The 15,812-nt window shown below is 44.1% G+C and overlaps 1 protein-coding gene across 1 annotated transcript in view; it reads right to left on the reverse strand.

Annotated features, from left to right (window-relative positions):
* Nucleotides 1-8,071: 8,071 nt before the first annotated feature.
* Nucleotides 8,072-15,812, reverse strand: part of LOC119401233 (zinc metalloproteinase-disintegrin-like VLAIP-B) — a gene marked incomplete in the record, with an annotated part of 54,998 nt that continues 47,257 nt past the window's right edge. The window contains 3 exon segments of the mRNA XM_049418725.1: nt 8,072-8,237; nt 11,286-11,405; nt 14,518-14,656. Coding sequence (XP_049274682.1) covers nt 8,196-8,237; nt 11,286-11,405; nt 14,518-14,656 — 301 coding nt within the window.

Here is a 15,812-nt window from a genome sequence, read left to right on the forward strand (position 1 = left end):
ACAGTAGATATTCGAGACAATGGAACTTGAATAACTCTTGAACCGAAAATCAGGGATACAGAAAAACGCGATTGCTAAAATAAGCTGTTTGTGGATTATGGGGGTTAACGCCCCAGAGCGACTCAGCCTGTGCGAGACGCCGTAGTGGAGGGCTCTACATAATTTCTCGACTATCCGAGGTTCTTTAACGTGCCTTCAAGTCACGCAGTACGCGCGTACCTCATGCATTTCATCTCCATCGAAATGCGACCGACGCAGCCGTGATCGAACCCGCGCTTTCGGATCAGTAGCCGAGCACCGTAATCACTGAGCACCGCGGAGGCACTGTGAAATAGCGGCCGTAGACGATTGTTCATTTAGATTCACAGAAATAGCTTGCACCTAAGTACGTTTGAAGAAACGTGACAAATACGGGTCATTTGTCGCATTAATGAGCCTAATTTACCAAAGGAGCAGGATGTCAAATCTACTTGGTCGCTATGGCAACCATGCCTGGCATTTCTGCTCCACTCTCACGTTTGCGAGGATTTAGATGCGATTCATTGGTAGATGAAAAATAAGTAGCTTATCATTATCTCAGGCTACCTCTGAATGCCTTCAATTACCTACATAACCAACCTTAGCGACCTGTGGTCGTAGCTAACAAACATTAGTCAACACAGCCTGCGGATAAGGTAGGCCAGTCATATGTGTACAAGCGTTAGGTTTCCCGCGACTTCACACATTCCTTCCCCGTATTGCCCTTGTAAGGCTAGCGCATCAATACAACCCTAATGAAAATCAGCAGATAGTGAAATCAAGGAATATATAGGGGACGTCAATTTTACTGTTTTAAGTGTATTTTAGTAATTGTAATATAGATGTGAAGACAGTAATGTGGACGAAAAGACAACTTGCCGCCAGCAGGGATCGAACCTGCAACCTTCGGATAACGCGCCCGACGCTCTACCAATTGCAAGCTTCGTCCACATTACTTTCTTCACATCGATATCACAATTGCTACACTACACTTAAAAAAAAGTACCATTAACGTCCACTATACCTACCTTGGCTTCATTATCTGCTGGTTTTCATTAAGGTTGTGTCAAGAAAAGAAATGAGCCTTAAAGAATTCCCCCTTAACGAAAAAATACTCGATAATAAATCACATAGCCAAAACGATCTGCGACATTGCGCGTGAAAGTCTGGAACAAGCTGGCAGTTCTTACACTCGCGTGCATTTTCAGAGTCAATTCATAGTAAACTGTTAAACTGCAATAGCTTTCAATATGTAAGAAATTTTCGGACAAGCAAGAAGTTAGCAAATGCTTCACAGCCTGCTTTTTTTGTACTCGAGGTATAACGAAATCGTCTGAAATGGGAAATTTCTGTATTCAATTTTCTTTAGACTTGAACACAGTTTATTTTTATAGATAACCTCAGGCACTTGCTTCATCCGCAAGAACTCGCAGGTGTAGCAAAGCTGGCCTAAAATAAGGAAACACTCTTTAAGGCGAACACCTGGGATGCCTCATTGAACTCGAAAATTGACCGTCGGCGTCCCGCGATATCGGCGTCAACTCGAGTGACGCAAAAATCATAATCGCATGATGACGTCACCATATGTCGTCGTCATGACGTCACAGATCGCTCAATTTTGTGACGTCATCAGGGCGTATGACGTCACATACATCAAATGACACCGTTGCTTGGTCAATGGTGGGCCGGTTACAAAGGCAGTGCAGTATGGGGGGGGGGGGGGGGAGTAATCAGTACATCGACTGGGAAGAGAAAGAAGATGGCTTTCGCCCTCGAGTCATCTTAGACGAATGCATAAGGCATTGTGTGCGCTTATTTCTTTGCTTGTTTGTTGGGTATACCCACTGTTCAGTTTTAATGTTCCCGGGGCGAGGCGCACGCGAACGACATGTGTGATCTGTTTTACTTTTTTCGCCAGGTTTGTATGCAAAGCATCTGTAAGGAACAACCAAAGGAGACAAGATTTGAAGAGAGAGCTTCAAGATCGATTGCTACTGATGTAGTCGGGGATGCAAAAATGCAAGAACGGAACACGTTAAATCAGCAACGCAGGTACGAAGAATAATAAAATGGTATCATTCAAGTGCTGAGTGGTAATCTTTTTCCAGTTTTTTTTTCCCAATTTGAGTGCTTTCTAAGAAAGTACTATCAATTTTTCATACGTACGCGCGAATAATTGGTCATTCTCAATGTTATTCGTAAGATACTGCGGTAACTGTGTCAGAACTCATTTGTTCATCGCATTTCATGCGATAATAGCCTTAAGTCCTTCCATTCCTAGATAAAAGTTTGGAAAACTCATTGAAATAAGGCTATCTAAATATTTAAGCAAATTTAACATACTTTCTCCATGTCAGTTTGGCTTTAGGGCTGGTCTTTCCTCTGATACTGCAATTGCATGTTTCACTGACAAAATTAGATCATTCATTGGTAATGGTAACATCGCAGGAGCTATCTTTGTCGACTTTTCTAAAGCGTTTGACAGTATTGACCATTTAAGCCTTTTTCGTAAACTGGAATACTACGGTATAACTGTCCCGCGCTCACGCTATCACACAGCTTTCTTCTTAATAGGTTTCACGTAGTCTCGGTCCATAAGTTCACATCAAGTCCTACCCCCATTTACAGAGGCGTTCCCCAATGTTCTATATTGGTCCCCTTATTAGTTTTGATATATATAAATGACTTACCGCGTTGCCTTATTTTCTCTTCCTGTTTATGTTACGCTGATGACACGGCTATTTTTCCCCATCATTCGGATTCTGCGACTCTAGCGTGTAGACTTCAAGCTGACCTTAATTCACTTGTAGAGTGGTGCAACACTAATCGGTTATTGATAAACCCATCCAAAACTTGCTTTATGCTTTTATTGCGATAGCAATTATATGGACAGTCTCGGCTGATTTTTGCCGTCGCCGCCGTCGTGCACCGCATATGTATACGTCTATATATATATGGTATATATATATATATATATATATATATATATATATATATATATATATATATATAATTGCTATCGCAATAAAAGCATACAGCAAGTTTTGGATGGGTTTATCAATAGCCTATTAGTGTTGCACCACTTTAAGGTCAGCTTGAAGTCTACATGCTAGAGTCGCAGAATCCGAATGATGGGGAAAAATAGCCGTGTGTGTGTATATATATATATATATATATATATATCTGAGCCACAAAGAAAGATAATTAAGAAAAACTTTCCGACGCGCGGAATCGACCGGGCGACTATACCGCTTTCCAGCGCGCGGCGTTAGACGGTTAGGCCACCAACAGCACCGTCTTTCAGCCTACTAACGGCGAGCTATTTATATACACCACTTACATCAGCATGCTTTCTTAGTTACCACATAGATGGCGCGATGTGCACGCGTGGCGCGCTTTAAAGATCGTCGCCCCGTTCCTGCGAACGCTGTTGCTCTTGGCCCTACAGGGCGTGGTCGCCTTCGTGCTCTTATCTCGAGGAAAGAAGGGGGCGGCTGGCGGGGGGAGGGGGTGGAGCGGGGGGTCGTATGTCTTGTGCTTTCCCCACGATGTCCGCGCTGAAGTCACAGAGCGTACGAAGATCACTTCGCTCGCTGCAGCGGCCGCGTTTGCGAAAGGAGCGCGCTGTTCAAACAGAAATAAGTAACAACTGGGACAGTTAGTTCGCACTCGTCCTGTGTGCGTTCTTTTCGTGCGTCCTGTGGGCTCGAGCGACGCGCTGGCAATTTCGAGCTGCTTTCCGTCATTCGCGTTACATTCCAATTTATTGCTATCACATTCATTGCTCACCGTTGCGGCGAAACTGTGACTTGTTTCGTATCTGGCTGCAGGCTTTGATAGAATTTGCGTTGTCTGTGCTTGTAGCACCGTTTTTAGTTTTGAAAGAGGGATCAGTTCAATGCCTCTTAAGAAGTGGGACAAAACTGTAGTCTCAATATTGAACGGTCTGTTTTTATACCATGTGCATGTTTACAGTGTTTCTCATACACCACGTAAGCTGTCTTGACCCCTCGTTTTAAATAATTATGCCTTTTTTTATGTCCATGTATTTGTACCACGATAACAATATCTATTTTTTCTTTACAGTGTAATGAGTGTTCTGTTGTGGCAAGCTTTTGTCGAATTGAGATGTCATGTGAAATTTTTGCTTGAATGAACTGCGTGTTCATCCTGCTTTCGCTTTTAATCCTGCAAACATGGATGTTATGTGAGTTAAGAGTGCACCATTCCTAATATATCCATATGCTTCAGTTAGTATATACGCCGCACTTACTGTTATAGATACTTCTTGTGGTGCCTGTTCACTATACAGGGTGCCCCAGCTATTTTTAGCCAGAGTTTAAAAACATGCCGACACTCTAAATGACGACGCGACCAAGTACACGTTTCTGACTGTTGCCTGGAGTACGTCAGACAATTTTTTTTATGTGTTCTGATTGATTGCTTAATTAGTCTACTTGAATTACCTTACTTTTTGAAGTGACGAAGCTGGGTGAAAATGTTCAATGAGAAAGTTGTACATCGGTTTTCAAAACGTCCGATTTGACAATTTTGAACTTTCTAACCCCTAAGTATTAGGATTTTTCTGCTTACTACAGATGCTCGCGAAATACAAAGAAATACCACGTGACATGTCCGCTCGCGCGACTTTGCGCGCAGTGATTATAGTGCTCCCTAACGTTCCGCGTACAAACGATATGCTTGCCTCGTGCTGGTTCATGACAGCGATAAGCAGACGCAGCAGTTATCGCTTGTGTTACCGCTAGCAAAATGTGTTCGTCGCACAGCCACCACCATCGTCGCTGCCTTGTCGAGGCAGCAGAACTGGGCAAACTATGCCCGGTTGTGATGCGGAACGTTAGGAAGCACTAGAATCACCGCGCGCATAGGCGCGCAAGCGGGCATTTTACGTGTTTTCTTTTTGTGTTTCGCGAGCATCTGTAGTACGCAGAAAAGCACTAATAATTAATAGATAGAAAGTGATAAACTTTCTAATAATAATAATATCTGGGTTTTAACGTCCCAAAACCACGATTTGATTATGAGAGACGCCGTAGTGGAGAGCTCCGGAAATTTCGACCTCCTGAGGTTCTTTAACGTGCACCTAAATCTAAGTACACGGGCCTCAAACATTTTCGCTTCCATCGAAAATGCAGCCGCCGCGGCCGAGATTCGATCCCGCGACCTTCGGGTCAGGAGTCGAGCGCCATAACCACTAGACACCGTGGCGGGGGGTGATAAACTTCCTAAAGGGACGTTGTGCAAACACAACTTTCTCATCGGAATTTTTCTCCCAGCTTAGTTGCTTCAAAAGTAAGTTAATTGAAGTTGCCTAACTAAGCAATTAATCACAACACAAAAAATAGTCTGACTTACTGTAGGCAATTGTGAGCAACATGCATTTTGGTCTCGTCCTCATCGAGTTTGTCGGCATATTTTTAAACTCTGGCTAAGGATGGCTGGGGAGCCTTGTATATGAAAGCTATTTTAGGATTAGGCAACCTGAACCGTATACCTATATCGACATTCATATAACCTAGTTTTTCTTTGGTATACATCCAAGGTTCACGAACTCCTGATATCTTGTGTACCAGTGTCTATCGATCCCAGCGATATTGAAGTGCAGGAGCATTTTAACGCGATAGCGTTAAAGAACAATAAGGTTGAGAGCTGGGCTAGTTGGTGACTGATCATTATGCCTATAAGGTTAGGTAGCGCACTTTCGACGGGGACAAAAGAAACAGAAAGGACACGACACTCGCTACACTCGCAACTGAATTTATTTCAGGAAAAAAAAATCCTGAAATAAATTCAGTTGCGAGTGTAGCGAGTGTCGTGTTCTTTCTGTTTCTTTTGTCCCCGTCGAAAGTGCGCTACCTAACCTTATAGGCATAATGAGCGTTAAAGAACTTGTTTCGCAGAAATTCCTGTGTCGGCGTCGTTGGTTGTGAGCGAAAAAAACGTCTTGTCCGTGACGGAAAAATCGAGAAAGATGCAAATAAAATAAATAATAAAAACTTCAGTTCGAGTGAGAACCGAACCCAAACAACAGGTGTTCCACCACAGAGCTACGCTATTGCTTGAAACTGCTTCGGAAAAAAAAAAAAACACTATATGAATGTCATGTAGTGGAAGGAGTCTCCTCAACGAGTGTAATATTCCGTTGCAGAAGCGTAGAATCGCGCCAGGCGTCAAAACATGTGAAATGCGCAACGAGTGAGTGTTTTAGAGGTTCACCCGCTACAAAGCGCTCAGACAGCTGCAAAAGCATCAACAAAGTGAGCAGCTGCGTATGTACGCGTGTTGCCTTACGGATGCGTCGCGGGCCGTTCGCTGACTCGAAAAAGGAAGAATCATGGCGTAGTGGGCACTTAAAGGGGTCATGAACCACTTTTCCAAGTAATGAGCTAATGACCTCAGTATCGGAGTTTACTGCCTCCCGAATCGATTGCCGCAAAAATTTTTCGAATCCGTCAAGAATCAGCGGAGTTACGGGAGTTTGGCGCACGCTCCCAGCGCTTTCTCTTTTCTGGTGCCGACGAGCGCACTGGAAGCTAGACAGGGAGGGATGGCACGGGGGAAAGAAGTCATGTCAGCGCGCGTCATGAAACGCGATCGCTCTCCCGCTGTGATTCGCCTGCGCGAGTGCGGCTACCCTGTACTGAGGAGTGCGGCGCCGGCAAATGGCGGCACCCCGCGGCAAGAAGCGCATCTGATCCGAACGCCGCTCTCGATTTACGTCGGCTATCGGCCAATAAGCATGCTATGTCTCTTGCGACGTAAACTGGCAGATCCGTGACGTCAACGTGCAGACGCCCCGCCCACCGACGAGAGTAAGAACCGGCCTTTTTTGAAAAGAGGGCGCATGAGCAAACGGCAACTTCGCGCTCCGCTTGTGGCCTTTACACGGTGCGCACGACTGTAATATTTGGCAGAGCAGTTCATAGCCGTGTCAGCTTTCCGCAGGATGTGTTTTTTCAACAAGCCCAAGGGGTGCTTCATGACCCCTTTAACAACTGTACTTGCAGTAGGCATTCTAGGAGAGTTTGAAACGGCCAACGTTACGCGCACAGACGTTCATTTCCTTACGGCATGGTTGCGGCATGCCCCGAGAACCGAAGCTAGGCTAGCAATTGAGATGGTAGGCCGGATGTTATGACCCCCCTGCCCTTCTCCCCCCTGCCTCCCTCCCCTGCCACACACACGAAAGGCCAACGCATATGTTCAAGGGTTCTGGTGACGTTGACATTGCCATTCCGGAGATGGTTCGAGGTCAAATTCCCTCCTGACTGACTCTACAAATGCGCTATATTCACTCCTAAACTGAAGGAGCGCAAAGACCACATGCTTGGTAGCTCTATATTAAATTCCATTGCATTTTTTTTTCGCACCATCGCGCGGCCGCTAGCCGGCCTGCATCTCAGCACCTTAATTTCTGCACGGAACGCCAAAATTGGCAAATATAGGCATGTGCCGAACAACTTCGTTGGCAGCTATGTTTTGCGATGGTTTATTCAATTCACCGTTCATTTTCTACGTGCGCTGCTTTGCAGAATGCCTTCTTGGTCCCGTCAAGTTCTGTGAAGACCTTTATGTAAAACGCTACAAAAATCGTCATCGTCATCATTTTCTGTGTTATTATTTGGCATTTATTTGCTGTTGAATTCCTCCAACTGAAGTAAGGAAAATTATGCAATGTGCCTGCGTCCCCCCTTCCTCTGCAACCCCATGATCTTTTCAAATGTTCACCGCCTCCGCCCCCCCTCCCCCGGCATAAATTCTGGTTGCGCTGTCTGTTTAACAAAATACCAGTGCCTGTGCAGCGCTAAATGCGAGAGATGGGCGGAGGTTGAGGCGCCAGCTGGATCGAGCAACTCTACATTATTACAAGAGCGACAAACAGCGCCACCTCATACCTCGATGGCGTGTGCACGAAATGAAACCCATAGTCAAGCTGTTGTTAAAATATTCCATGTCAAAGGATTAATCTCATTATGCCATTTTCTTTCCTTGCCCCCTTCGTCAGGCTTGCACAAATTCAGCTGTATTTGTTGAGACGCATTTTATTGTTTTGAAAATGCTACTTGGAAGTTTCTTTCTTAAATTCAACAAATGCGATGTACACCGTGGGACGCCATGGTTCAGCTACTGTTCCTCATTTTTCGTTCGATGCTGCTTTACTCTCTTCGCTTGGTTTTGCAGTAACCACCGTAGCATTCCTGTACAGAAATAAAAAAAAAAGCTTTGAAAATGGATGCTTTTCAAACAAGCAAGAACTCCGTGATGACACGTTAAGCATACACTCTAACAGTACCTTATATTATAGAAGGCAGCAGTTGGCGGGTTCCAGATGAAACTTTTTATTTGGGCGAAACTGTGCCCGGTAAACGAGAAATCAAACTACAAGCGATACACGCTTACACTGCTAGCGGCGAACAGGGCATCGACCGTCGATAATCTGATCTGCGGTTAGGCGCGTCGGCATTTATACATGCGGCATCGAACATTCGAGTCTTATCGCTGGTGGCCGCGTTAGTTCCAGAATAATCTCAGCTGTTCCCGTTTGCGCGCTAAAGCCTAACAGATTATTCTAAAATAATCTGGAGGGTTCCCAGACATAAGGGGGCGGCTTGCGCAAGGCAGCTGCTACGCGTGCAACGGAATAGTTACATAAAAATAACAAAAGAAGCGCGCACGGTAATATTATGTTATTTTAATGAAAGCATAAAACCTGCATGCACAATTGACATCAGTTCTATTAATCAAGTTCTGAAATCATGCTAAATATGCAGACGGCATGTGGAAAAGTATTAAAAATATAAAAGTACACAAAAGTACATAACTCTATTTCGCTTAAAAAAAGAAAACGTCACAGTTTCTGTTCATCAAGCTTCTTTATAGAAGTATTGTTGGCGTAATTGGTAATGATCCCGTGATGCGAATAAGCTCGTCCATTCACTACACTCTACGAGAGAGAATAAAAAAGAGCATGTGTTAATTTTTTTTAGGTGAGCTCTGACTTGCAACGTACCTATATGACTCTCTTTAAACAGACCCGTCAACTCTCTTGCGGGTGCTTCGACTCTCCGAAGAGTGTATATTGATCTTGAAAGAAAGTACACATGTCTCTTTAAAGAGAGTAATATACGTTGCAAGTCAGGATTCACAAGAAATAGTCAAAGGACTGTTTTTTTTTTTGGAGCGTAGAGCAGATATAAAATAACTGCTGGTGTGCTTTTCTCTATTGCAATGGCAGTGACATGTTTCAAATAATACAGGAAGATTCATTTAGAACACGGAAAACCGCATTTTAAACACAGTTGAATAATGGCTGGCAATATGCTGAAAAGAAAAAAACACTGCCTAAATACAGCAACGACGGCAGGGTGATATGTAATAAATATGCAGTAATAGAATTGCTCGTCAGTCCTCTTCCGCCATAGTTTTTCTGTACTGACTGACAGGCCAAATAATGAAGCCCAATTACTTGCATTTTAAAAAGGGGGTCATGTTACATAGGAAGCTGCTGACGCTTTATTTGGGCATGTACGTACGTGTTGTTTTCTTTTTTTATTTCACGCTGTGCGAGCAAAAGACGAAAAAAGATTATGAGGCTATCACGCGCTCTATACGACTGAAAGATGTTTTAGAAAGCAGGTATAGCTTTCCTGTGCTAGCGCACGCTCTTATTTCAAAGAGTCAAGTAACCTTCCATAATTAGCCAGGCAATAAGCACATGAAAAATAATTTGTAATGGGATAAGCCTCAGAACCGAATATTGTACGTCTCATAAGCATATCGCAACAGATGTTATTCTAAAGCTAAGCTAACATAACACGGGACGCCCTATATTAAACATAGAAACATAAACTGCAATATATACTTAAGAAAACCAAAATCACCCTGTCCTGAGACCAAACCAGATGTGTAAATAACGCCTGGTGCAAATAAATAAAGGAGCACGCGAGCAGTTGTCTCTCTGACACATCCATGAAGGATATCTGTAGTTATGCACCTGAACAAAATTAAAATTAGGTTTTGAAACGCTTCCATTAGTGTACCGGTTGTCCTAACTAGAAGCATCACTTTTTTATTCGAATGTTACTATGCTGAATGCTTAACTGTAGAGACCGGGACTCACTGGCACGGACGGTGGAAGCGCAGCCACTCATTTGGTTCCCGCAAAAGTGGGTGAGCTTAACCAAAGTAGCAATTTGGGCGAGTAGTAGAGCTTCATCGTAAAACAGCGCACATGCGAAGAAGAAAAAAAAAAGGAACCGATGGCACGAGCTTGACTACGGGTGAATGTGACTACGCATACAACACTTCAGTTCCTCGCCAAACACCGCAAACCAAAATGCCTAACGGAAGATCTGGAGAGAAGGCACTTTCAGCAGAACACTGTTGCTGCACTGCATTCGAACCAAAATGAAAGCAGATGGCAAAAAAGAGGCGCCAGCGTACATGTTAAACGAAAAGGGTGGGTTTCCTCGCCAACGCGAAATCATTCAGCAACGCTGTGGGCAACGCTGCATACACGCCACACATACTTGACTAAGGCACCGAGACAACCAAATTTCGATTGCAAGTACATCTATTCAAGGTACACAATGTCAGACTTAGTGCAAAGCAAACTGCCCACAGCTAAATTGGGCCTGCGCAACTTTCTAAATAGGGCAGACCCAACATCCAACATCTGCTACACGCTGACATGATAACTCTGCGACATTTTATACAGTCTACTAACTAAGCACAGAAAGCCCTCGCAAAATACGTTTGTCAAAGTGATATGTTTCGAGAGATGTAGGAAGGGATGACCGATATGTGTAAAAGCGATCAAACTGAAAATGCACCCAGCAGAGGTCAACATATACTGGTAGAACAAAAAGCAGCAGAGACAGACGTAAAGTTGCTATTTAGCCAACAATCCTCAAACCCAGACGCTTCTCCCGCTTAATCCCCAACAGCGGCCAAGAGGCATCCCCTTTTCCTAATGAAGGTCACATTCATTCATTCATTCATTCATTCATTCATTCATTCATTCATTCATTCATTCATTCATTCATTCATTCATTCATTCATTCATTCATTCATTATGCTGTCAGCATGCTTTGCTGCGGTGCAGTTCTACCTATAGCGCCGGCTTTTATATTCCGGGCACATTTCAAAATTTTTATGCCGCCCACATCGATGAAAATCCAGTGCTTGAGTACAACATGAAAATTCTCGTCAAACAAGTATCGTTTGAAATATTAAGAGCGTTTTACCCTGTTTTTACCGCAGTTTGCTCCGTCTAGACACCAGATTTCAGCCTCACCAACGTCTCGTCCGTAGGTGTCTTTCCCAGGACAACAGTTTATTTTGCAAAGGTCATCACCGTGTCTCTTCTAGAGCAGAATAAAGCACAAGAGATACTGTATTGCTCAAGAAAGTGCTGAGAATCATCGCGCTGTCGTCGCAGTAAGCAGTTTCTGGAAGTTGTGAGACTTTCGCTTCTAAATGTCTTAATAATAAATTCAGAAAATTCGAATCTACCATGCACTGAATCTACAATTACCATCTCACAAACATTGTCTTGTAATAATTTCTCCTTCATATACGACCTCATCTGATCAGTTACTGTTTTGCCACAAGGGGTGTGCGAATATTTGAAAATTTTGAATAACGAATCAATATACTCGAGTCGAATAGCGCACATGCAAAATACCGAATATTTTTCGAATATTCCGCGCCGACGGGAGAACTCCAAAGGAACGAAACGTTGGAATTGCTAGGGGTCATTTTTCATGATTTAATTTTTCTATTACTATGATGCATGCAGTCCAAGCTTTTTACGGGGATATCGACGCAGTATTGATCACACGATGAAGGTGTTTTCGCTCCAAAACTTTAATACTGTGGTTAGTGTTGCATTTCAACCTCCCGTTACAAAAGATCTCGAAGGCTACAGAGTCGCTGCTGCATGCGAGCTTACCTCAGCTTACATAATTGAGGTAATTTTGTCGGTCACAATAATCGCAATGTTCTTTCGTTAACGTTTGGCAACATTAGTTTCAAATGAGGCGTTGCAAAATTATAGGGCTGCGTTCAAAATAGTTCCCTTACTATTTAAATACCCACCGGTTTTTTCTAATGAGGAGATAGGTTGTTCTGGCCTGGCGCTCCGTGGTGAGAGTACTCATATCTGCAGAAGGTGGACTCTTTTTGTCCGCTCTCTTCTTTCACTACCATTCCCCCTTCGCCAATGAGGTTTCACCGTGCTCTGCTATGGGTAGCAAAAATAAGCGCCTTTCCGATCCTCAAACCACTGATCTCCGACGGTTAGTGCCTCAAACTAATACTGATAAGAATTTGTGTTTAGTACATTTTGTTGTGTCTAGGCGAAGCCCCAATTTACTCTGTGGCGGCATTGTGGGTTAGCACATGTCGAGTTAGTGCTAGCACCTGGACAATTTTGAAAGGACACACGTCGAGCCCTGAACTGTACAGCTATGAGCAAGCTTAACGAGATAACGGGAACGCTTGCCGCACGCACTGTCGGCGACACCTGCCCACACCAACACTAAATTTTCCGCATCTGCAGTTCACTTGCGGCGTGCTTGTTCTACTATAAGGCGCATCGCGTCATCGGTGTGCGCCTTCCACGAAAGTGCGCTCAGATGACGCGGTGCTTGCGATGATAAGGTATACTCTCGCCGCTAATACACTGCGCAGATTCCGAGCCAGGCGTTGGTGTAGGCAAGCATCTCTAATATCTGCGACAAGCGCTGCCATGTCCATGCTAAGTGCATTTACGTCTGTACGTGAGCGACTCCAAGCTAGCTTATGTTTGTGATACGCCGTTTCTGGCTCTTTTTTTTTTTACAATTGCAGAACGGCGGAAAAAGTTGCATAACACTGTAAATGCCCCTGAGGGGGGTTAGGAGGGGATGCTCTGGGCGGTTCGAGTTCGTATTGTCTAGAGGAATGTAGACGGGTGAGGAAGAACGGGAAGAGGTGTTGCGGCGGCACTTGCTTCGGCGTAGTGTGGTGGCGCTGCCATAGTATGACGTAGAGTACTGCGAGAAACTGTAGATGCCGAGACGGGGAAGCGCGCCCGCGTTGGAGAAACAAGCGGAGAAGCGTCGACAGCAGCAACGCGAACAATGACTGCGAATGTGGGACCCTGCACAAGCGGAGAATGCGGCCCAAAACCCCCGAGGCCGAGGAAGAACATTGCTGTCTGCATAAGCTCACGCCGGAGGAACGAGCGGAGAGGTGTCTACAACAGATACGCCAATACATCTTCACTGACAATCTGTCCCCATTTAATTTTTCGACCAGAAGAATTTTATGACTTCATTGTAAACGAAATAGGCGATTTCTCCTTGCACCTGCACTGTTAGGTTCAACACATCGCAAGGCGTCGTTCATATTGGTGAAATCTTACGCGAGGGCAACAGGCAGTACAGTAAGGAACAGTCTTGTACAAGTGGCATCCCTACTTACGCACGATGAATATGGCTGATGCTTATAAATACGAACCGAGAAAGCTACCTGAATAACAGAAAACTTTATGACATTTCAGCTCGCACGTGCTGTTCAAAGTAAAACCCGTGAAAAAGTAGCTTGTATGTCTACCTTCATTTAAAGGGACCTACAGCTGACCGCAACTTGTGATTAGATCTTGATGGAAATGAAAAGACCGTGAATTGTAGTGACAGATTCAAGCATCCTTTTCGCGATCTGAGTAGAATGTATGTTTGCAAATCGCGTTTAAAAGTAACAAAAAACTGGTATGTCGAGCAGCCTAGCGGAACAGCCTTCAAGCTGGATTATGGAGTCGTTCAGTTTGCTTTGCGTAATCTGATGCTTTCGTGCGCACCGTAATCAGTGCTCAAAATTAGAGTATGTATATGTTTTCCTTTCCGCTCTATTCTGTGCTGCTTACGAGGTAAAAAAAAAGTAGCACGCTAAGAAACGGGCCTTCGTTTGCGGCAACTAGTCGAACATGTCGAGCTGCGGCGCATGCGCGCAGAGTGCACGCATGCGCGGCAAAGCGCTGATCCCAAGCAGGAACCGCTCTCGCGCTCACCTCCCACTGTTTGCAGCATGTGTTGCGTGTATAGAACTTCATATTTCGCAGATCGAAAGTTTGATTATAACCGTTTCATTGCGTTTTCCGCGTTACCATTCCGTGATTAGGCACTCTGACCGGTAAACTTTCCGTTGCGTTATAGAAAACAGGTACCATAGAGATTAATTGCCGGTCCCTTTAAGCTCTGCGTGAAAAGGCGTTGTCATCAAGGCTAAAAACAAGGTCCTGTAATTAAATACGTGCGCTCATATTATTAGATATACAGATAAGCAGAAATATTGGCTAGATAAGTACCCGGATGTATTTATCTCACGCTTCATATGTACCACGTCCATTAAAAATAAGATTTCAGAAATGTTGCTCATTTTTATGTGTGGAAAACATTTAGTCTCATTATGCGACACTTTGATTAGTAAACGTACTTTACATTCTTTTGAATTTGCAAAGCCGGAGTGCCTTCGGCAGAATTTCTTGCGAGAGAACGTGTCACCAGGCAATCTTTTCGAAGTCTTTGGTAATTTGCCTTTCCAAGTGTTTTCTATGCAGCTTTGAGGGACATACCTGCGTATGCAGAAATACAGTGCGATAAGTAAGGATTTGAAGTTGTGAGGACAAGCACTACGTATGAACAGTGCTGAACAGAGAAAAAAGTTACGCTTGTTATATGCTTCTCAAAGATGCTTCTAGCGTCTTTGTCAGCCGTATTTAACTTATAGATACGACCATATTTGTGGTGTGCTTTCATTATGCAGCTATAAACCATAAATATTTCTTCTAACTTAAGATACATACAGCCCTGAGGAGTGGTTATAAATATAAGATATAAGAGTTATAAATATAAGAGATATAATAGCGAGTCATCAAAGCGGCTTTTCTCTCTGTGGCCCTGCCATAGTGCACTAATGTGGAATAAACTGGAGTGACTCGAATTCAAATTGCTGTGTGTCCTCTTCATACAGTTAAACCCTTACGTCTAACGTGTTTCCACCAATGTAACTTGTCATGTTCAGGCCACTGGTAAACTACCATCGTTCGGACGCTAATTACGTGTATCGAGCAGCTAAACCATTCGAACACCTCACGAAGGACAGCGACCCAACAGCTCGATCGATCGACAACCTTTGCGTCAAATCCAAAATAAATGCAATGTGTTTCTTTATTTATTTATACATACAACAGGCCTTTGAGGAGCTCAAGCAGGAGTGTGATAAAAGAAGTTTACGTAGAATACAGGGAGCCGCACATTAAGCGTGCAGGAGTTTTAGCTTGTAACGTATACTTCTTTACGTTACCGTGTTACCGGATACCGGATGGAATCTGCGCATGCGCGAACCTTTACGGAACGTAAAGGTTTACGGAACGTAAACTACTCGCCGGAGAGGCTTTACGTTTACGGCCCTGTCTCGCAAATACACCTTCGTTCGTGGCTACTCACGATATCCGCTTTGCGGAGACTCCAGCCGAAGTGCGAGCGCCACTTACGATCGCCTTATTTCAGCCGGATTACCGAGCCTAGAGCGACCTAGAATACCGAATCCGCAAACGTAAAAAGCCTAAAGACGCTGACAGGCTGGATAGGTGGCGCCATCTAGCGGGGCCAAGGTGTACCAGGCGAGCACAAAATTGTTATTGTAGAAACATCGGGCATTCTACTCCCAATGTAAATGCCTTGCAGCGGCATTATTACGAATGAGTTGCCTTTTTAATCATTTTTTCC

The sequence above is a fragment of the Rhipicephalus sanguineus genome, chromosome 8 (genome assembly GCF_013339695.2).
Source record: "Rhipicephalus sanguineus isolate Rsan-2018 chromosome 8, BIME_Rsan_1.4, whole genome shotgun sequence".
NCBI classification, from domain to species: Eukaryota; Metazoa; Arthropoda; class Arachnida; order Ixodida; family Ixodidae; genus Rhipicephalus; species Rhipicephalus sanguineus.